Raw genomic sequence first — 23,947 nt, 5'->3', positions numbered from 1 at the left:
GGGTACTCTGGGCAGTAGTGACCATATGATTTTGGAATTTACAGTCTTAGGGAAGGGAAAAGCTATATGTAGTCAGACTTATAGGTTGGACTTCAGAAAGGCAAACTTTGATAAACTTAGAACTATGCTGGGTAAAATCCCATGGTCAGAGACACTTAGGAGTAAGGGAGTTCACGAGGGGTGGGAGTTTCTTAAAAGTGAAATACTGAAAGCGCAATCACAGATGATTCCTATGAGAAGAAAAAATGGAAAAAGCCTAACGAAGCCAAAGTGGCTCCATAAACAGCTTTCTAAAGACTTGAGAAATAAAAAAGACTCCTTTAGAAATTGGAAGGAGGGCCTTATAACCAAGGATGAATCACCAGCGCTTGTAGAGAAAGTTAGGAAAGCTAAAGCTCAATGTAAGCTTAGGCTGGCCAAAAATGCTAAAAACAACAAAAAAGGGTTCTTTTCTTATGTTCAGAGTAAGAAAAAGAGCAAGGATATGGTAGGCCCGTTGCGAGGGCAAGAAAGTGAAATTGTAGCAGGTAATGAAGAGAGGGCAGAACGGCTCAATTCCTACTTTTCCTCAGTCTTCTCTTCTGAGGGAAATGGTGCTCAACATGGCAAAAACAGAACATATAAGGAGGGTATGAAGTTTCAACCTAGGATCAGCGTAGGGGTAGTACATAAACACCTAGTTTCTTTAAGTGAAATTAAGTCCTCAGGGCCAGATGAATTGCATCCAAGGGTTCTAAAAGAGCTTGCAGATGTAATTTCTGAGCCTCTGGCTATTATTTTTGATAACTCTTGAAGAACAGGAGAGGTGCCGAATGTTGTCCCCATCTTCAAGAAGGGGAAAAAAGATTATCCAGGTAACTACCGACCCATCAGCTTGACGTCTATACCTGGAAAAGTTTTAGAACAAATCATCAAACAGTCGGTCCTGGAATATTTAGAAAGGATGGCTGTGATTACTAAGAGCCAGCATGGTTTTCTCAAGAACAAGTCATGTCAGACTAACCTGATCTCTTTTTTTGAGAAGGTGACTACCTTGCTGGATTAGGGGAATGCTATAGACATCGTTTATCTTGATTTCAGTAAGGCTTTTGATTACGTTCCACATACTATCCTTGTTGACAAGTTGGTAAAATGTGGTTTGGATCCTGTTACCATTATGTGGATCTGTAACTGGCTGACAGATTGCACCCAAAGAGTGCTTGTGAATGGTTCCTCTTGGAGAGGAGTGACAAGTGGAGTGCCTCAAGGATCTGTCCTGGGACCTGTATTGTTCAACATCTTTATCAATGAATTTGGATGAAGGAATAGAGGGAATGCTTATTAAATTTGCAGATGATACTAAATTGGGAGGGGTTGCAAACACAGAAGAAGACAGAAACAGGATACAGGATGACCCTGACAGGCTGGAAAACTGGGCTAAAACCAATAAAATTAATTTTAACAGGGATAAATGTAAAGTTATTCATTTAGGTAGGAAAAATCCAATGCATGGTTATAGGATGGGGGAGTCTTGTCTTAGCAGTAGTACGTGCGAAAAGGATCTAGGGGTCTTAGTGGATCATACGTTGAACATGAGTCAACAGTGTGATGCAGTGGCTAAAAAGGCAAATGCAATTTTGGGCTGTTTCAACAGAGGCATAGTGTCCAGATCACATGAAGTGATGGTATCGCTTTACTCTGCTCTGGTAAGACCTCACCTGGAGTTTTGTGTTCTGTTTTGGGCACCACATTTTAAGAAGGATATAGACAAGCTGGAACAGGTCCAGAGGAGGGCGACAAAGATGGTGAGGGGTCTGGAGACTGAGTCCTATGAGAAAAGGTCGAAGGAGCTGGGGATGTTTAGCTTGGAGAAGAGGCGGCTGAGAGGTGATATGATCACCATCTTCAAGTACTTAAAGGGCTGTCATATAGATGATGGTGTGGAATTGTTTTCTGTGGCCCAGAAGGTAGGACCAGAACCAATGGGTTGAAATTAAATCAATAGAGTTTCCGGCTCAACATTAGGAAGAACTTCCTGACCGTTAGAGTGATTCCTCAGTGGAACAGGCTTCCTCGGGAGGCTAGATGGCCATCTGACAGCAATGAAGATCCTGTGAATTTAGGGGAAAGTGTTTGTGAATTTCCTGCATTGTGCCAGGGGTTGGATTAGATGACCCTAGAGGTCCCTTCCAACTCTATGATTCTAAGTGCCCCCTCTGCCCCCCCCCCCCAGATCTAGCCCTGCCAAGCTGACTAGAAGTTTCCAAACACACAGCACAAACAAAACAACAAAGGGAGTCGAAAGTGTCTCATGAGAGAGGAGTATGTTGTTACTAGGGGTATTACAGTGTAATTCAGCAAATTCAGCTTCCATTGCAGACAATTGTATTGACACTTTACTTAAGGTTCTGATGATTTTCCTATTCATCAAGGGGGAAATGGTTGCTGGATGTGAAAACTTTTTGTTCAAGCTAGCAAGAAGTTTAATATAGGCTTGTAGTTCTATTGAAAGCAAGGGATAGTTTCTACATTTGGATTAATTCCACTGAATTCCAACATCTGTACACATATTCCAATGGGCATCCTATTTATATCTGTAGATCCTAAAAACAAGGCTGATGCCAAGGGGAGATTCTGGGGATATCTGAGACCACGGCATGGAGAAAGCAGAGAATAAAATAGAAGTTTTGTACAACCCTAGTTGAGACAAAATTTAAAGATCACTTTCAGACATGTATCTCAACTTATGATGCTTAGTCCTATCAACAAATATGATAAATTTAAGAAAATAATCTTTAAAGACTATCATCCTGCACAAAACACTATGTGAAATCAGGACTTCTCCACTGTCCCAAATCCAGTTTGAAGGCATAGTGCTTTAGGACTATAACGAAAGGTATCATAAATGCAAATACATTGACTTGGATTCTATTTTTCTCCCCACTGCTGAATACAGGAGGAGTTTTCACTGATTTACCGTGCAGACCCACATTTTGCCTCACACATTGCTCCTCAGAGATAATGTGGAAGGAGTGAGGTAGTAAAGTTCTCTTCAGTGAAAACTGTTGTAACTACAAATCATAAGATTTAAACCACTGCCTCCAAAGGGTAAGAGCCAAAATGTAATAAGTTGTAACAATTAAATAACCAGTTATGAGCATGTGTGGTCCTATGAAGCACAGCTGATGATGTTTTGTTGTAATACATTATTCCTTGATATTTTATTCTGGACACTTTGCATTGTAAAATAAAGGAGACTTGATCACTGTCTTCAAATATCTAAAGGACTGTCAAGTAGAGAATGGAACAGATGTTCTATGTTATTTCAAAGGAAGGAAGCAGAACAAATAGGTGGAATTATACATAAGTAAATTTTGGCTCATTACCAGGAGAAACTTCCTAACTGTAATAACTCTGCATTGGAAGGATTGCATTGGAAGGGCTTTCCTTCATTGGCGGTCTTTAAGCAGAAGCTGGATGGCTACCTATCAGGGATGCTGTAGTTGTGCATTGAACTAGATTACCTCCAAGATCCATTTCAACTCTATGGCTCTATTTACATAATTTAGAGAACTGTCTGTGAAAAATGTACAACCCATCTTCATCCCCATCCCATCACCACAAAAACACGATATCACAGTAGGACAGTAATTAGTAAGCACATGGAGATGTTACCAGCTATGGAAAATTGGCAAGCACAATAAGGTGGGATGAGATTCCACATACAATGATTCTTTTACACATGACTCATATTTCTATCCCAGTTATTACTTTCATGGTGTTTTGTTAGCATTAGTAAGAAGTGGACAAAGAGCAAAAAATTTAAAGCTCAAAATTTTAGTTTAGCTCTGCCAAAATTCCTTTTATAATACACTGGATTATTTTAGTTCCCTTTAGATTATACAAAAGTATTGAAAAGGTTAAGAGTATTAGGTATTTTAGGGTGCTCTGGACTGAATTTTAAATACAACAACATGAAGCATGCATAACAAACATACTTAGGTACACAAGCTGCCTTGGGCAGGTTCCCTGCAGAGGCAGCACAGGTATTTTCCAAATAAATTAATACAAAGATTGGGAATTCTTAAACATTTTCTATAAAACAGTAAATGGATGCACCAGATTTTCTTTGCATGTACTTCAGGGCAGATTGGTTGCCTTCATAAATCTGTTGGCACAACTCTCAAAAAGCAAGATAGGATCTAGAAATGGTTTCCTTAGGGATTATAAGACGTTTGCCTTTGAAGAATAGGACTCATGGCAAAACATCCACATGTAAAACATCCACATTGCTGCAGCTGTGATCAAACAGTGAAACTACTACAGTTAAAATACTCCATTTAGTAACAGCCAAAGACAGAAAACTAAACCACTTGCATGTTCAAACTCACATAACCATTGTGGTGTTGGAATGTGGCAGACTATGGGCTAGCTTTAAAATTGCTCTTTGGAAAACAAACATATGGTCAAAACGGGACTTAATAAAACAAGGACATAAATGTCTCCTTAGTGCTAGACAATGCCAGCTTAACTGAATCACTACTTCACGACATATGAGAGGCATGGGTCATAAAATGAGAGCAAGAAAACTCAGCTATCATGCCATGCTGGTTCAGAGTGTGAGCACTAGTGGTTCACATAGAAAGCATATATAAATGCAAAAAAAGATGGACTGCTTCAAAACTTTGTTTCCAAGACATGCCAGCAACAACTTCAGAAAGTGGTGGTCAGATATGAATAGAAACAAATCCTCAGACAACCCTTCTTTCCTGGGCAAGTTTTTAACAATGGTCCATCGGAACTGATGGTCCAGAGGAAATGGCTGTCAGTGAGCATGCACAGTCAAGCCACACTTAGAAGGTTAATGATAATCACCTTGGATCTACTGCACCGCTCCTTCAAAAAAGAATAAAAAGGCATTTTTTTGAAGAATCTAACACATTTCACAGATGCAATATAAAAATCAGATGGGAAACACCATAAATATATCTACAAATCATTTTGTCAGTCTCCAAATACACACACACACACACAAGAATGTAAAGTTTGCACAAAGTGTCATAACACCTTAACATCACAGTGTAGAATCAGTAGACACACAACTTTAATAGCATTGCTCATGCACACACATATAAACTACTTTTCATCTGAGGGAGAGGAAATGCTTGATAATTAGCTTCCTTAATACCTCCATGAGGCTCTCTTTTCCTTTTCATAGCTAGGTGAATTGACTTGCTCAGGTAGGATAAAATAGCCATCTACACTACAAACTTATATTGTTTTTGATATTATACCTCTTTAACTGCCATTGCTTCCAAAGAATCTTGGGAATTATTGTTTAAGTGAGGTGCTGAAAATTTTCAGGTAGAATTCTCTAGTATCCCCCCACCATGAAACTACAGTTCTCTGGATATTTATTTCTTTATCAGATTTATATCCTGCCCTCCCCCAACAGGCTCAGAGCAGCTTACAACAATACCATGGGAAGAAGGAGTGACTAACCAAATATAAGTTTGTAGTGTGGATCTCTCCGGTGGCAAAACAATGGGGTCTAGAACCCAGGACTTTTGAACTATTTGTTTACACAAGTGTACATCCTTTATATTAATAAAATAATGTCTAGTATGTTGTACTCCTTCACAGCCTCACCAATCGAGAAGGAAGAAATCTGACAGGGATGGGGAAGATTCTATCCACTTCATTCTTCAAACCAAGTGTTTGTGATGGTCAGAGATAATGTACAGAAAGCCATGTGGGTTAGAATCATGGGGAAACACCCCCCTCCATGAGATTGATATATGCAAAAAAGGTCTTTGGGTATCTGACAAATATCTAAAACTATAAGAAGAAACCAACACTACTTCAGCCTCCACTCCGCCACATGAGAATGACTATATTATTGCCACAGAAGGAATAAATTTTTTAAGCAAAAGGCAAGCATAATAAGAAGCATCTCTGAGGTCAAGCATATTAGGTATTTTAGAGACTTACCTCCTCTTGATGGTAAGCATTGCTCCCAAAAGAATAATTACAAACATAAGAAGGCCAGCGATAACTCCTGCCATTTTCACAGTATTATCAACCTGCTTTTCTGGTTCCACAGCATTGGAATTCTGTGTCGAAGCTCCTTAAGAGGTTGCAGGACCGAAGGAAACAAAAACAACAAAAAGGTACCTTGTTGAAATATACCAGGTTTCTTTTATATTGGAAAATATAACAAATGTATAGCCGAATTTCAAACCAATAGGACAGGATAGAGAGGAAGGTGCAATGTAACATTTTAAAACACAACATCTTAAACAGCATTACATTTATACACTGATAACTCAATGGACTGGTTAACAAACACTCTGGTTATTTTAGATAACTTAAGAAACATCTAAGCTTTAGCAGCTGCAATTTTACATCCAACATACAAAATAGATTGTTTAAAAATATACATAATCCTAGTCTGGCTGTACAATCCCCAAATCTTCACTCCAAAAGGAACTAGATAATTGTCAGTTTGCCATTGCTACTTTCTGGGTTTTCAAACTTTTATACAATTTCTGTTGCTTCAGTTATAGAACTTTCCCTATTACTGTATAGAAATTAAAACTGTGAAATGTATAGTTAATAGCTCTACATCACTCCCTTCTCATCCAGCAACACCCCCCCCCCCCATAATCTTAACTACCAGAAACCAGCAAGAATACAGTAGCATCTTAAGGGCTAACAAAATTTGTGAAAGAGAATGAGCTTTCATGAGTCCCTCCTCATTTCTTCAGATACAGCAAGAAAGTATCCAGCTGTATTTGAAGAAGTGAGCAGTGATTCATGAAAGTTCATACCCTGCCACAAATTTTGTTGACCTTTAAAATGCTACTAGACTTTTGCTCTTTTTACTGCTATGGGGACAGAGTAATGGTTCTAGGAAAAAAGCACAAAGGAAAAATGGCCAAAGAAAAACCCCCACTGACATAAATGCTCACGGGAAAAAAGCCCCCGTGGAAAAATATGTAAAGCACCATAGGTTTTTATAATTGTGGATAACCATTAATAATATTTTATCCTAGACCCTTGCCAGTCTGGCTTTCACCCGGGTCATGGGACGGAGACAGTACTAGTCACCCTGGTAGATGATCTCCAACGGCATCTGGACTGGGGTGGTGTGGCGGTGCTGATGTTGCTAGACCTGTCGGCCGCGTTCGACATGGTCGACCATCGGCTACTGACCCGCCGCCTTGCCGATGTAGGGGTTAGGGGGTCTGCCTTGCAATGGCTTTCCTCCTTCCTTGAGGATCGGGGACAAAGGGTGGCAATTGGGGGCGAGCGGTCCCAGAGGCGCACACTGGATTGTGGAGTGCCTCAGGGGGCAGTTCTCTCACCAATGTTATTTAATATCTATATGCGCCCCCTTGCCCAGATTGCTAGGAGACATGGGCTTGGGTGCCATCAATATGCAGATGACATCCAACTCTACCTGCTAATGGACGGCCGGCCTGACTGCGTCCCAGAGAATTTAGACCGGGCCCTGCAAGATATGGCAACCTGGTTGAGGAGGAGCGGGCTGAAACTGAATCCAGCGAAGACAGAAGTCCTTTGTCTAGGTCGGGGCGCTCGGGGAGGGGAAATACCTCTCCCAGTCTTCAACGGGGCGCCGCTGAAAGCGGCGTGCCGAGTCAGGAGCCTGGGAGTTTTACTGGAGCCTTCACTATCAATGGAGGCCCAGATTGCAGCCACTGCTAAGTCAGCCTTTTTCCATCTAAGACGGGCAAAGCAGCTGGCTCCCTTCCTAGAGCATCAAGATCTGGCAACGGTGATTCATGCAACGGTCACCTTGAGACTGGATTACTGTAATGCCCTCTACATGGGGCTGCCTCTGTACCAAACCCGGAAGCTGCAGCTGGTGCAGAACGTGGCGGCTAGACTGCTGTTGGGGCTCCCCAAGTGGGAGCACATACAGCCTGGGCTACGCGAACTGCACTGGCTGCCAGTTGTATACCGGGTTCGTTACAAAGTGCTGGTCATTACCTTTAAAGCCCTATATGGTCGAGGACCTGCCTACCTTAGGGACCGTCTCTCCCCATATGAACCCCAGAGAGCACTGAGGTCAGCCGGGAAAAACCTGTTGACCATTCCCGGACCGAAAGAGGTGAAGTTGCAAAGCACCCGTAACCGGGCCTTCTCCTCTATAGCTCCGAGCCTATGGAATCAACTTCCAGAGGAAATGCGGGCTCTGTGGGACCTTGAACAGTTCCGCAGGGCCTGCAAGACCATCCTCTTCCGATTGGCTTTCGCTGAAGAAGAAGGAAATTGTTAAGAAAACTGCCATCATAAAAGCAAACATAGCACTAGCACTTTTATTAATTAATTTTAAAAACTTAATCAGAATTTTAACCAAACTGTTTAAATGTAGTTTTATTCAATCTGTATAATTAATGTATGAACTATGCTGTTAGCCGCCCTGAGCCTGCTCTGGCGGGGAGGGCGGGATACAAATAAAATTTGTTGTTGTTGTTGAAGTCCAATTCAAGAAATACCTGGGAACTTTAAGAGTGGAGCCAGGAGCAAGGTTGTGACAAGCACAATTGAACTCCAAAGGGAGTTCTGGCCATCCCATCTAAAGGGACCACACTCGTTTTAAACGCCTTCCCTCCATAGGAAATAATGAAGGATAGGGGCACCTTCTTTTGGGGCTCAAAGAATTGGACCCCCTGGTCCAATCCTTTTGAAACTTGGAGGGTATTTTGGGGAGAGGCACTGGATACTCTGCTGCAAATTTGGTGTATCCACCTCAAAAACAGCCCCCCCAGAGCATAAGATAACCATGGATCAATTCTCCATTATACCATTTTTTTATTAATTCCAGCTATGTTTATTGATTTCTTCCTTCCAGATACTTGCCAGAGTCAATCCCGCTTAGCTTCTTAGATCTATGAGGCCTTAACTACTTCTGCTATTTAAGAAAGAGGAGCAGAAGGAGGGGGGAAGCTAAAGGGGAAGGTATCATAATTAAAAATAAAAGATTATTATTATTAACATAAGAAGAACCCTGCTGGATCACACCAGTCTCTACAACTGGAGACCAGAGATATAAAAGGATTAGCCTGGTGTGACCCAGGCCATTTACTATCCAGATCCTGAAGAAAGCAAGACTTAGGTAAGTTCACTGTGCTGAGGGGAAAAATTAGATATTGGGAGGAATTTATTTAGAAGTAGCATGGGTTTGATTTAGTAAAGCATGGTTTTTCAAATTCTGTTTCTCACCCATAGGTTTTGGGGAAAAAATAAAAACCAGTATGTCTGCAGAATGGTCTTCAAAGCAGCCAGGTATCTTTTTTGTACTTTAGAATGTATTTTGAGAAATGTGTGCTCCACATGGTTTACTTCAGTGGTTCCTAACCTTTTTGCCACCAGGGACTGGTTTCCTGGAAGACAATTTTTTTCAGGGACTTGGGGAACAGCACTGGGGTTCTTGCCACCCCAGGCTGCCCCCCATCTCATGCCCCCCATGATGGTCTGTAAATGAGGTGTGAACTGATTAGCAGGGGTCTTTAAGTGAGGGGGACGGGAAAGTCACTGCTGCGCTGCCCCTTTTGCTTCCCCTGCAAAGTGAGGCAGCCTCAGAGTGAGGCTGCTGCCTCTTTCGTCTGACCAGGACACAGGCAGGGGAAAGGGGCAGTGGGGTTGCTTTGCCTTGCTCTGAGGTTGCCTCTCCTGTGCTGCCTCTTTTGCCTGGGTCCGTGGTCTAGTGGTTGGGGACCTCTGGTTTACTTAATATGATATTTTTGCTGCAATAATTCCTTAGCCAATGAAGCATGTGATCATCAATACTTCCTCTAAGTTATGGGATCTTGTGAGCAAAAATTCTTCTTTGTGAGCTACTAGCATTAAAGTTGTAAGCTACTGCATAAATTAGTTTGCTCTGGGTCCAGGTTGTGAGATATTGCATAAATTAGTTGGCTCTGGGGCCATTTTTCCTAAGCTAAGACAAAAATGTCTGAGCTGGAAGCTAAAAAACTGTTAGCTAGCTCAAACTAATCCAGTTTAGAGGGAATCATTTGTCTGTGGTTTTGTTTCCCCCCCCCCCCTAATGCACAGGTGGGTCGTTTAGAGGGGAAAAAGAGGAAATATGAGGTACTACATGACATGGTTGCCACTTCTGTACAGCAATAGGTGGTTGCCACTTCTGTACAGGTGGAAGATCAACTTAGTTACTTAAATAGATTGGCTAATTTGCAATGAAGAATTATATCTGAGTTATTATTGTTGTTAAATAATTGTTGCTTTTACTATTCGGGTTAGATAGTCCTTTGTCATGGTTACTGGGTGTACCAACAACAACAACAACAACAACAAAATTTTATTTGTATCCCGCCCTCCCCGCCGGAGCAGGCTCAGGGCGGCTAACAGCATAATTCAAACCTTAATTATACAAAGATGAATAAAATTACATTTAAACAATTTAATTAAAATTCTGATTAAGTTTTAAAATTAAATAAGTAAAAGTGCTAATGCTATGTTTGCTTTTATGATGGCGGTTTTTCTTAACAGTTTCCTTCTTCTTCAGCGAAAGCCGATCAGAAGAGGATGGTTTTGCAGGCCCTGTGGAACTGTTCAAGGTCCCGCAGGGCCCGCATTTCCTCTGGAAGTTGGTTCCATAGGCTCGGAGCTATAGAGGAGAAGGCCCGATTCCGGGTGCTTTGCAACTTCACCTCTCTCGGTCCAAGAGTAGTCAACAAGTTTTTCCCGGCTGACCTCAGTGCTCTCTGGGGTTCATATGGGGAGAGACGGTCCCTAAGGTAGACAGGTCCTCGACCATATAGGGCTTTAAAGGTAATGACCAGTACTTTGTAACGAACCCGGTATACAACTGGCAGCCAGTGCAGTTCGCGTAGCCCAGGCTGTATGTGCTCCCACTTGGGAAGCCCCAACAGCAGTCTAGCTGCCGCATTCTGCACCAGCTGCAGCTTCCGGGTTCAGTACAGAGGCAGCCCGATGTAGAGGGCATTACAGTAATCCAGTCTCGAGGTGACTTGCTACCACAATGTATTAACATTAAAAAGTTTGACAAACTGTAAATTAATAAAGTTATTTAATTTTATTTAAATATATTTCTATGTAGAGTTTAATTTCTGTTATTATTGTTTTTCTTTCTTAATAAAGTTCATTGATAACAAAATGGTCACTTTTTGTTGCATGTGAATATGACATACTTTAATCCAAAAATAACAACAAAATATTATTAATGGTTATCCACAATTATAAAAACCTATGGTGTTTTACATATTTTTCCATGGGGGCTTTTTTCTATGTGGGCTACTTTCACTATGGGCTTTTTTCCATGTGGGCTTCTTTCCATGTGGGCATGTTTCCATGGGGGCTTTTTTCCTGTGAGCATTTATGTCAGTGGCTTTTTTTCTTTGGACTTTTTTCCTTTGGGTTTTTTTTCCGGTTACCCAGAGTAACACAGTTACTTATCTTGATCTTGACTGAAGAAGGCAGGAGGAGATTATCTATCAGATACTTTAACAACTGACCTGATTCTACCCAACTCCCCACCTAACCAGTAGAACTCCATCTTCAGAGGCTGTCACACGGTAGTCCACTATCCCAACTGACATTGGCCATTTGGAAAGCATGAGTTAGATATATTTGATCAGTCTGATGAAACTGTTGTGGAACATTTAAGTAATGCTTTCTGAGATTGCCATAAAATATGTGGCTGCCAGAAAAGTTGGCAAAAATGAAACCCCAGGTTCCAGACACAGACAAAATCAAACAAAGCTAGCAGTAAAGTCACAAAAAGAAACACAAAGAGGATTTGTGTAGCACCAGCAGATTATTTCTGAAGAGTACTGAACTATTAATTTACTGTAAGTAAATTTTTAATATCAGTGCAAAGAAACCAGGTAAATAAATAGAGAGACAAGATCTGCAAAATATGTATGCAAGGTCAGATAAGCAATGGAAGGTGCTCTTCAAGTCAAGACCATGAGAAACTTCTAGATCAGGGGTGTCAAACTCATTTTGTTACAAGGGCCAAATCTGAGATAAATGAGACCTTGTTGGGCTGGGCCATGTGTGTACTTATTTAAGATTAGGTAGCAGAGATGCAAACTTTATAAAGGACACAAACACAATTAAAGATTTAAAAAAAAACTTAAAACATTAGCACTCAGTCTTAAAGGTGCTTTCTTGTATTTCTCCCATGGAATCCATGAACTGGGAAAAGGAAGCTCTGCCTCTTTCCTTCCTTCTCAAGGGACCAGGAGGGGTAGTTGCCTCAGCCAATAGAAAGAAGATAAGCTCTTCTTCGGTGTGCATCTATTGCAAATGGGGCCATCACCCAATTAATTTTCTCTTTGATCATGATTTTTTGTTGAGTAATTGTTTTAAATTTGCCCTCTATCCGCTAGCTTAAACAGAGGCCTCAAGTCTGCAGACCACCCCCCATCCTGATTTCCAGAAGGATCTGACCCAATGAGCACTGCCCCATTGCTATGGTAACCCATCTTGTTAGCGGCAGTGCAGCCACCCCTTGCTGGCAAGTAAGAAGGCTGACACTAAGTCCTGTTTAAAAATGCCAACGGAGGGCTCATCACTTCTCTCACTCTTGGTAGTACTCATCACCTGTAAAATGACTGCATTAATTGACCAAGTCTTTAAGCTCACTTAGGAGCTGATGCTGGAATCCCTGGGTTGCAGCAACTCAAATATATTATGTTCTCCTGTTACTATCCCTCTAAAAGTGTCTACTTCAATTGGCTACCTTTGTTATTTTTGGCGGTGTTGTTGTTTGGAACTGTATTCAGGGCTGGCACATGGGAGTAGGTGAGGTAGGCAGCTACCTGGGGCAGGCAGGGGCAGGCACCCCCTCCCCGCTTGCTCTGACTCTAATATTGTGAGGCATGCTTTCTTTGTTCTGAGCGATCAGAGCAAAGAAAGAACACCAAGGCCCCTGCCCAGCCGCTCTCTCCCACTTTGGCCTCTGCTCAGCTGGGACAGGGCTGCTGTGCAGGAGGCGTGCTGTTTCTTCACTCCAATTGCTCAGAGCCCCCTGCCCAGCCGTCCTCTCCCGCTTTGGAGGGAGCTAAGCAGGGGCTGCGATGGGCATTGTTTTTTCCACTCCAATTGCTCAGAGTGAAGAAACAATGCCCCCCATAGCCCCTGCTCAGCTCCCTACAAAGCAGGACAGGGGTGCTGGCCAGGGGGCATGCCATGCACCAGGTGCACTTTGCGCGCATGATTAAACACTGGGGGGGAGGTGATGCAGGGTTCTGCCAGGGGCCTTGGAAACCCTAGCGCCAGGTCTGACTGTATTTGATGTTATTGGGAAGCAACTGGCAGAAGCAGATCCTTCCAAGTAGACTTCTGTGTCTTCCTAAAAGACACTGCTGGGAGGCTGAGGGACCCTGCCAGATAAAAAGCCACATATGATTGGTGACTGCAATGCAGAAGGGAATCAGGCAGGGATTGCCTTCCCTCCCTTTTATGTTAGTGGAATAATCTGCACTAGTGAAAAATGTGATTCAAACATTTTAAAACTAATTAAATAATTAAGAATTGTACATTTTGTATTTATTTCATTTGGTCCACTGTCCATAAGGTCTCTTGAGAACTTGCAAAATCAGAGAAGCCTTTGCATATCGAGATTTGAACAAGGAAAGTCAGTTATGTTTGAGAGGTTGTTCATTATTAGCAGAATACCTAAGGCTGTCTGACATGGTTGGCTTGACATTCAAAAATTCTCTCATAAATCAACCTTCATTTTATTTCAAGTTCCATTCAAGTTACACACAGAGTTCAAATGATTCTTTTTTATTCATAGAAGTGCTCTTTTCATAATAGCTGATTTAAAAGTAGAAAAGAAGCAGGAGAAAGAAAAGAATTTAAAACACTATGATGACCAGGAAGAAACAGAAGGAACAAAGATTTAAATGTCAGAATAATGTTGATGGCTGCATGTAAGTATTTTAATAAATAAATAGCTTTAGTAGAAGGAAAAAGAGAATGAATACCACAATTACTGATCAATTCAACATTCAACACAGAAGAAAGGGCTGAATGCGAAAGTCTGTAAAACATAAGTGTGTGTGTGGGGGGGAGCATGAATATGAACCCCTTTTATCAACAAAGAAAAATCCTGGAGCCAAAGAAAGTAAAGGACACAGGAAGGACGAACACAAAAAAGAGAACTGAAATACAAAAAAGACAGCATGGCAAGAATATTATAAAAAGAATAGGAGTAGAAAATAACTTGCTTAGCAGAGGACAAAGCATTCAAATATGAGTAGAACATAAACAAATAATGACGGAAAACAGAAATCAACTAGGATTTCATCCCAAATGTTGTGATGCAAGAGTGAACATAGAGAAGAAGAGCACTAAGGTTGGAAAGTGGAAATATGACAAGTACAATAAACAGCAAAACGGTGAAGTACACAAGCTCATGCAGCATTCAAAGAGGAAACAGCACAGTCACCAGAAGATGAAAAGAAAATGCAGATGAGAATGTAAATACATAAGTGAAAGCTTCAAGAGACACTGAATAAGTATCACACGAAGAAGAAATATGAGATACAAGGAAAGGAAGACAAGAATAAAGAAATGCATGGAATTAAGAAAATAGCCTCACAACAGGGTGGTTGTGAGGTTAAACTGGGAAATGGATAATTATGTACATCATCCTGAGGTCCTTGAAGGAAGGGCAAATGTAAAGCATGTTGTCAGATCAGGATGCCCAGATTTTTATGGTGAATACAATGCTATATTAAGGAGTTTTAGTTTCTCTTCATTTTAACTGGGGGAACAGGAATGACTGCACAATGTCCTAACATAGAAATGATGTCAGAATTTGTCCCACAGTAAGTATAACAGCTGATAATGACAAAGGAGAAAAATGTATAACTGGACAAAAACAAAGAAAAATCAAGCTTAGCTTCTACCTCATTTATTGCATGTATTCAAGAAGACTTCTCTTAAGTATGCACACATTGGTAAAGTATATTACATTATTTTTCAGCTCTCAAAGCTCAATGCTTTAAAGGAAAGTGTTATTTCTTCCTTAGGTACAGCAACCATTGCTATTGAAAATATTGTAACAGGAAGAAGAAGAAGACTGCAGATTTATACCCTGTCCTTCTCTCTGAATCAGAGATTCAGAGCGGTTTACAATCTCCTATATCTTCTCCCCCCACAAAAGACACCCTGTGAGGTGGGTGAGGCTGAGAGGGCTCTCACAGCAGCTGCCCTTTCAAGGACAACTCATGCAAGAGCTATGGCTGACCCAAGGCCATTCCAGCATCTATAAGTGGAGGAGTGGGGAATCAAACCCAGTTCTCCCAGATAAGAGTCCATGCACTTTTATTTCTCATATTATTTATATTTATTTTATTTATTAATTGATGGGATTTCTATCATGCCCTTCCTGCCAAAGCAGGCTCAGGGCAGATTACAGCATAAAAATCATATAATACAATAAATATATATTTAAAAACCTTAAAATTACATCAATCAAAGGGCAGCAAGCAGGCAATTGATATTAATTCCTTGGATTTGATCAGATTTCAAAATCAAATATTTGTTAAATAAGTTTGCTCAATTTTGACAGACAATTTAAAACAGTATGAGCAGATCTGAGCAGGTTTGAGCCAGTTTGAGCATTTTAAGCATGTTTGAGCCAGAGGGGCCAATCCTATTAGATTAAAAAAAAAAACAATTTTCATTAATGTCAATTAATTACAGAATCTTGTTATATTTTTACACAATATTATTGCCTCTTAACATAGAGCATTAAAGCAACAGGCAGAGTACATAAAGTCCAATAAACAAAGAAATTAATTCACAAAGTCCATTATAAATTCACATTCTAGTTCTCAAGTGGAAACCATCAAGTCCATGATAAGTCCAATATGCAGTCCTAGTCCACACGAGGAATCTAGATAATCCCTTGTTCCGATGATTTCTTCCTCAGTGAACCCCAGATAGTAATGGCATGTAACAAACTATGTCATCATAGTGGTTTTTATGTCTACCCTATATATTTTGTGGGTCTCAATTAATTAATTGCATGATTAAGTCCAAATTTTCAAGTAATTATTTTAGACAAGGCACTCTATTTGATTCCAAAGCACTTAAGGCAAATATTTCTAAGACAAAGTAGCCTTGAATTCACACAGAAGCTTACACTCAGAATAAAAACTGTTGGTCCTAAAGGTGCCACAGGACTCAAACTTCATTCCACAAGGAATTAAGGTAACATTAGACATATAATTAGGATTTTTTTTTTTTTTTACAGAAGCTAAGCTGCTAATAGCACAGACCTGGACACAGGAAAAGATGTATGAGATGGATACATGGTACCTGCAAAATATGGTTTATGATGTTCACTTAGGGAAAATCTGCATATAATAAATTCTGGGAAGGAATGAAAACTTTGTGGGATAAATGTACTCAGGCATGGTGTCTATTATATACTGGAATAGGACTAAACTGAATGAGTTTGCTAAATAGGTATATATTTATTATGTTTTAAATTGCTGTGAGCTGCCCTGAGCCCTGTGTACAGGGAAGGGAGGGATATAAATCTAAACAGTAAATAAATAAAATATACCTATTAAAACATTGTTTAAAAGAAACTTGTTAACCACTGCTGCTTTTTGTCAGATGTAGAACTGAGGCCATGTATTCTTTTTTACAAAGTCATTGATCTCATCAGCCCACAAATATCTTAGGATGATGAAACAGGAACCTATAGGCAACAAATATACTTGAATTTGAACTGAGACTCACCAAAACTAAAAACCCATGAAAGTTTATAAAATAGATTTCAATTGTGTTAGAAAGTTAGGTTTCAAAGGTCTTTAGAGCGTTCAGTCCTTCCCAATCCATTATTTGCGTGCAGACTATGAATGTAACAAGCAATGGGAATGACCAGTAGGATTACTGAAAATTTAAACTGCAATTGTGATATAAATTTGCTCTCTGTGTGCTTCACCTAAGTGAAGTTTTACATATACATTTTACTCGTCACAAGAAGAGGTTCAAATGTGCTGATTAAAATGTTGGACAAGGATTGTGGACACCTGGGTTCAGATTTCTGATTCTGCATTCTCCCAGGAGGCTCTCTGGGGGACCTTGATTCAGACATAATCTCTTGGCCTAACATATTTCACAGAGTTTCTATGGGAATAATAAAAAGGAGGCAATGTACACTGTTCAAGTTCCTTAGAGGAGCGATGGAAGAAAAATATGATGATGATACAAACAGGAAAAATAAAATAAACCAGCAATTACCCACAAAAAAAATTGTGTATGTGTGTATCAAAACACCACTTACTACTAAAATAATTGGGTAGAGAGACTGAGCTGGAAGGAGCTCAATAACTTCTCCCCTGACCCTTTCAGTGCCAAAAGGGGGTCCAGATATGGCACTTCATAGGCCATGGGAGAGGGCACTGAGGAAGCCAATCCCTTCTGTTTCCTGGATCCCCAAAGCTGCATAATCACCTTCAACATTGAACTAACTGTTTGGAAAGCATAATTAATATTAGGGTACATTATCCAGTCCAATTGTCTCCTGCTCTCCAGGCCTAAAGTTGAAAGGAAGCTAACATTACTTTTCCTTTGTGTTAGCCAAAATGCCCTTTTAAGTGATTTTTAAAGGAATTGTAGTTAGTAGGCAAGATGGCAAAAATAGCATGAGGCAGTATTTTTCTAGGCATAACAGAGGCAGTATTTTCCAGGCGCCTATAAGTCAATGAAATTTTGGATTTAAAGCAAATTATTTTTATACAAAGAAACTCAAGCATACAAGGCCAATCCTACATTCAACACACACAGTTCAGAACTAGGCAAATAGCTAGAAAAGATAGAGATGCTTGCATTATCAGGAGTATTGTTGGTGGGTAATACATTAACTGTCCAGACAAGAAACAGAGATTCAGCAGCGTGAGGGGGAGGGGATATGAGATGACCAGCGCCACATGGAGAAAGAACACCACATGGATCAGGAGTGGGGTGACTCCCTCAGCAAGGTAGTTATCAGGAAAAAGTCACACCTGAATGGCAGGAGAGTCTGCCTTAAATAGATAATTTCATGACCTGAGGCAGGGTCCAGTGAAGGGATTACCTGGTTGGTCAATTTGACAGGAAATTTGACAATAGTACCCATCCGATTAACATGTCTCTGAGTAAAAACATACACAGAATAAAGAAAATTGGAATGGACAATTTAAGGTCTGTTGGGTTGTTGTGGTGTCACCTCTTGGGGAATGTGGGGAAAACAAAAGTGATTGGGAAGAGGGGAGATGGGTAGCGGGATCTGGTTGATGATAATTGTAAAATGAGATTAATCCAACAATGTTCTATTGCAGAAGTGGCCAACGGTTCTATTGCAGGGGTGGCCATGCTGGCTGGGGCTGATGGGAGTTGTAGGCAAAAAAACATCTGGAGAGCTACTGTTGGCCACCCCTGTTCTATTGACAGAGGTGCCATTTGGATTAGTGGCAGGAAGACTCCTTTGTCCACCAGTAATCATTCTGATTGCCTTACATCAGTTCCTTTGTCTCTGGCTGGGCAGCCAACATCTGCATGATTAAAGCTGATGTAAGAACTCTGGAATGCAGTACATGATAAAGACGCAGTTTCTTCATGGCTGCTACAGGAAAAAATAGTATGTCATTTTGAAATTTCCAGGAACGTGGCTTCCCTTAGATTTGCCGCTAGTCTTGTTTCTGCAAAGACAAGGCCGCAGGCATCTGCAGCAGGAGCTGGGCAGTGAAGAGATGAAGCATGGTCTGAAGTCTTTGCAGTTTTTGTAGGCAAAGCAGTCCACAGTATAATAGTCCCAGTGAGGGGTGCCTTGTGCCTGGCTTAGCTCAACACAATGACAGTCCAAGAGGAGCAAGTGCCCCAAAAGTTGATTTGGCATGAGTGCAAGTCTATGTACAGTCCATTAGAGTCCAAAGTCAAGTGGAGGGTTGCTGGGAATCATGGCTCTTTGGCAATATTTTGGCCTGCCTAACTCGCAGCCTCAGACGGTTGAAGATTTGGGACTGCTCACTGTTTTCAGGGCGGTCCTCAGCTCTCACCATATTGATGTAATAGAGTTGCCAGCCTGTAGGTGGGGCTTGGAGACCTTCTGCTTTTACAACTGATTTCCAGCTGGCAGAGATCAGCTGCCCTGGAGAAAATGGCTGCTTTGAAGGGTGGACTCTATGGCACTGTACCATGCTGAGGCCCCTCCCCAAACCCCACCTCCTCCTGGATCCATCCCCAAAATCTCCAGGTATTTTTTAATACAGACCTGGCAATCCTCATGGCGGAAGTATGAGGCTCTTCCCAAACCATGTAATTTTCTTCAAGGATAGAACTACCCATTAGTAAAGACTCTTTCATACCCTGTCCTTTCCACATTTAGGCTTCTGGGATGTTAACATACAGACAACCCATTTAAAAATTGGAAGGGCAGAATAGTTCTTACATTGTTCCTACATCTAGGATGTTTGTAACAAGAATCTGAATACACTTCCTACTGAATAAAACAGATTTAATTACAAATAACTATGCTCCATTTTATTGCCTTAAAATGTTGGTTTTCCCCTATAAGAATGTCACCAGAAATATGTGAAGAAAATGTTCAAAAGCTGCCAAAAATTAGCTGATTCTTGAAATGCTGTGAAAATGAAAATAGTGAAATCCTAACTGTGACTTTGAATACTTAACTACTTTATAAGTCTGAGAACAACAACATGTTTTTAGTCATTTTTTTCCAGAATAGAAAGCACAGCAGGGGAGGATCAGATAGCATTCCTGGAACAACTAGGCAATTTCTAAAATAGTTCTATCAGTGTTTGTTTGTTTTTTGCTGGGAAGTTTCCACTAACCAAAGTTTCAAGCTGCTTTTATACACTACATTTATTTATTTGCCATTTTATAGGAATTTATTTACAAAATGAAGTGAAGTGAATATATAATAAACATAGCTGAAGACTGGGGCCGGATAAAAGTGGGTGGAATGAGTTGCCAGAGGAGGTTAGGGCCCTGCGAGAGCTCTTAGAGTTCCGCAGGGCCTGCAAAACGGCACTCTTCCGACAGGCATTTACATGAATGGTAACATCTGCAGCAATGAGACTGGCTCATAAGAACACCACCAATGGCCTACTTCACTACGCTATGGCGATCCTGAGACCTCTGAGTATAGCTAACCACCAGAATTTAAATTGCTGCCTGAAATTATGATAGTAGCACATGCAAATGTTTTAAATTGTTTTTATGTTTTTATTGTTGTTTATTGTATCGGTCACACTAATGTGTTTGTGTCAACCCTTGGTTTGTGAGCTGCCCTGAGCCTGCCTTTGGTGGGGAGGGCGGGATATAAAGTAAGTAAGTAAGTAAGTAAATAAATAAATAAAAGATGGGTTGGTTGGTGGCTAGGAAGGAGAGAAGGAGGAGGGGGGTGAGATATGGGGGCTGGTGGGAGGAGGCAAAGAAGAAATAATGTGGGGGAGGGAAGGAGGGAAAGCTGAATATAGGGGGCAGATAAAGGCTGATGTGTTGGAAGGAGCAGCTCACAGTACTGAAAGATCCCAGGAAAGGAAAACAATTATCCTCACTTACAGTGGCTCCCAGAACAGATCCAAAAAAAATGCAATCATTATAGCTTCTTCTGTTGTGAGCTACAGCTGAGACAATTCTTGTACACACTGTTCTTCTTACCTATTTGTTTATAGCCTAGGAAAATGGGAGTTATACAACAGTAAAACTGGCAATGGAGTCCAAATTTAGTACACTATTCCAATGCAAATCTTCTTTGCTCACGTATGATAAAAGATAACAAATTAGCCTTTCAGTTTGAGAGTTAAGGGATAATAGCAACATCTAGAACATAAGAAGCTGGCTTTTCAGAAGAGATGATAGTACATAATGAACGGATTCTTAAAAATAATAACTGTGTGTATTACACAGCAGGGACAAAGGAGTGCAAAAACAGAGATATTCTGACTAAGGCATTGCCACAGGTAATCCTGTAAAGAATTCTATACTTACAGTTAAAATTAAGAAAAATGGAGGAGAGAAAAAGAAAGTGATACAGACTACAGAGGGAAAAGCATCTTTTTCATTTGAGACCAGACCACAAGTAATGGAAATCCAAATTGTACAGAGACCAGATTATTTCTATGGCAAACAAGAAGAATTAATAAAGGCTCTGGCATCAACACTATAACCAAAGGTCAAAAATAAATAAAGGCTGGCATACTAAGAATGCTAGCCTAATTACACATTTTGTTCTACTATTATAATAAATTGTCAAAAATGCTTTAATTCTATCACACAGAATTTGTCGTCTCTTATACTGAACTACTGGTAGCAGAAGCTCACTGTTCAAACTGACAATATGCTTTGCTAGAAATAAATTTGAGTTCCTCAATTGCTCTGCCTGAGAAAGTACCACTTTTTCATCCTGTCCTCCTCTAGAGGGAGAAGCAATGCCCAATTCAATACAACTGTTGGCCCTGAAAACCTATCATCATCTCTGGAGTCAAAAAGGAAGTCATTTCATCTCTGTGGTGTTTGGTTTGCATATCAAAAGGTTCAAAGCACTGAAAGGTTTTCCTTTCTCCCCAACCCAGATGGGAAATACTCTTTGCCGAATCCTGCATAATAGCTTCAATAAGTGCTCTATGGATATATTAAATTGGAGTTTGAAAAGATATGGTAAATCAAAATACTATCTGATTCACCCATGATCCTGGGAGATATGGGTTAATTGGACAGAGAGGTTCTTGAAGAAAAAAGGTCTCTGTGAAGATACAGACCAAAGGGTTCACCACCAAGATTTAAATAAAATATCACTGATAGGGTCAAATTACAGTGGTATAAGTGGTACAAATCCAGATGAAAGGCCTAATAAGGTAACAGCAATTACACATAACAGAACTGCAATGTCAAATTAAAAAAAAAATATATGGGAGTTCTTTTTCCCCTTAAAATAGAAAAAAAGAACACAATTAAATGGGAGTTGATTTGATAATTTTAAAAGTGTCCAAATTTTGTAAATTAATCATACATAAAATGTAGGTCTATTTGTTTTCCCATGATTACATGCTGTTAACCCAGAGCACAGGTCTTGCTTAGGTAAAACAGGTCTGGCTTGAGTCATTGCATAGAACAGGAGTGGCCAAACCTGATTAACATAAGAGCCACATAGAATAAACATCAGATGTTTGAGAGCAGCAAAACATGAACCTCAGATGTTTGAGAGCTGCAAGGAAGGAAGGAAAGGAGGGGTGAAAAGAAAGCAACTTTAACTTTAAATGCATTCTCCAAGCTGCTGGCTGGCTGGCTTGGAAAAGCTATTTAAAGAGAAAAATGCCTTCTCCAAGGCAACTGATGGGGTGGTGGGGGCTTCAAGAGCCACATGTGGCTCCCGAGCCTCAGTTTGGTCATCCCTGGCCTAGAGGACCCCATGCAAGCCAATTAATTTCCATGAAAGCATTCCATTAAATAAATACGTTTCATTGAATCAGATATTTTTCAGGAGCAGACTCCTTCGGAAGCACTAAGAAAGTCAACTACACAAAGTGCTTTTCTTCTAGACTTTTCATAGTCTTAATGTCTTTTTGGCTGATTCACAATGTGAGCCCAATGGTATACACACACACAAAATTGCACAGTTGTGTAAATAGCACCTTAAATGGTTTTCATGTTGAGGCACTAATTCCCAATGAAGAGACATTCTGTATGAGCACTTCCTAGACATAACCAACAATCCATCTATTCCAAAAATGCTCATATGGAGGATCCAGACTTGGATGTACTAGCTGCCTCTCTCCGACATCTACCTTTTTTCTTCTGTTACACTTTAAAAGTCTACTACCACTTTGCATTATACTTTAAATAAGAACCTTTATAGATTAATAACAGCAATCAATGATAGGTTCCTATTTAAGGCATGATTCATGAATACTTTTAGGAGTGCAAACTCTGAAAATATTTAGTGGCAATGATATATTCATGTTAACCTTTTGAAGTAACCTAGAGAGAATCAGTAATTGTGATTCGTGTCCTTACATTTTTGCTCCATAAGGACCATGACAGCTCAACTCATGCACTGTTGCCAAAATGTATAGATTGTTAAGAAATTGTCAATGTAGGGACTACAGACATATATTTTCCAAATGTGTGATATTCCTTCTGGCTTGATGCTCTCATTTCTTTTGAAACATATGGCACTTATCTAGATGAAGATGACTTTTACAGTGCGCAGTGGCTGTAGATAACTCATTTGAGCTGCTAATCATTATTTACAATACCATTGTTCCATCTGGAAAGGTTGTTGTCCACGTCCCCTTAGAACATGCCCCAGGCTGGGAATGGGAATAAATTTCTATTAAAAAAATATACTGCATTAGGCCACTAACCCCCCCCCCCCCCAGAATCTCAATATATAATTTAAACACAAGTTAGGGAACATGCCAGTTTCCCAGAGAAAAGTACACTCATAAACCTGACAAAAATTTAGAAGATTTATTTTTCAGAACTGGATATCATTTGGTAAGGTGCAGGAACCACCATTGTTGCTAATGCTTTGCCACGGTGACACATAATCCCATGCTTTAAATCTCTGAGTAGAAATGAATTAAGGAAAATATTAATGGACCAAATCTAGGAAGAAATACAACAAAACCATTGGAAAATGGTTGTTGGAAAATTGAATAAACTGTTGGAACATAGAATAAACCTGTCAAGGAGTTTGGCATCCAAGAGTGTCAAAACACTAACTGCAATAACAGATCTTACAAGAGTTTATGTCTGTTTTAAACAATGTATTAGCGGTTTGTGAAACCAGAATACATTCTCGGGAAAAAACAGATAGGTGCTCTGAATTAAGCCAAAAAGCATATTAAACTGAGAATCTGGGAGGCATTTCATCCCGTTTTTTGCTTCCTGCCAAAAGCCACAGTGAGTAGAAAGCTGTGGG

The 23,947-nt window shown here is 40.3% G+C and overlaps 1 protein-coding gene across 1 annotated transcript in view; it reads right to left on the bottom strand.

Annotated features, from left to right (window-relative positions):
- Nucleotides 1–23,947, bottom strand: part of PTPRT (protein tyrosine phosphatase receptor type T) — a 1,094,059-nt gene that overhangs the window by 167,749 nt on the left and 902,363 nt on the right. The window contains exons 15-16 of the mRNA XM_060230934.1: nucleotides 5,971–6,106; nucleotides 4,855–4,875 (exon numbers count right to left, since the gene is read on the bottom strand). Of these exons, the coding sequence (XP_060086917.1) occupies nucleotides 4,855–4,875; nucleotides 5,971–6,106 (157 nt within the window). The remainder of the gene's footprint in view (nucleotides 1–4,854; nucleotides 4,876–5,970; nucleotides 6,107–23,947) is intronic.

This window comes from Heteronotia binoei, chromosome 2 (genome assembly GCF_032191835.1).
Source record: "Heteronotia binoei isolate CCM8104 ecotype False Entrance Well chromosome 2, APGP_CSIRO_Hbin_v1, whole genome shotgun sequence".
Classification (NCBI taxonomy): Eukaryota; Metazoa; Chordata; class Lepidosauria; order Squamata; family Gekkonidae; genus Heteronotia; species Heteronotia binoei.
The sequence above is the reverse complement of the archived record's forward strand: the minus strand, read 5'-3'. Positions and strand labels throughout refer to the sequence as shown.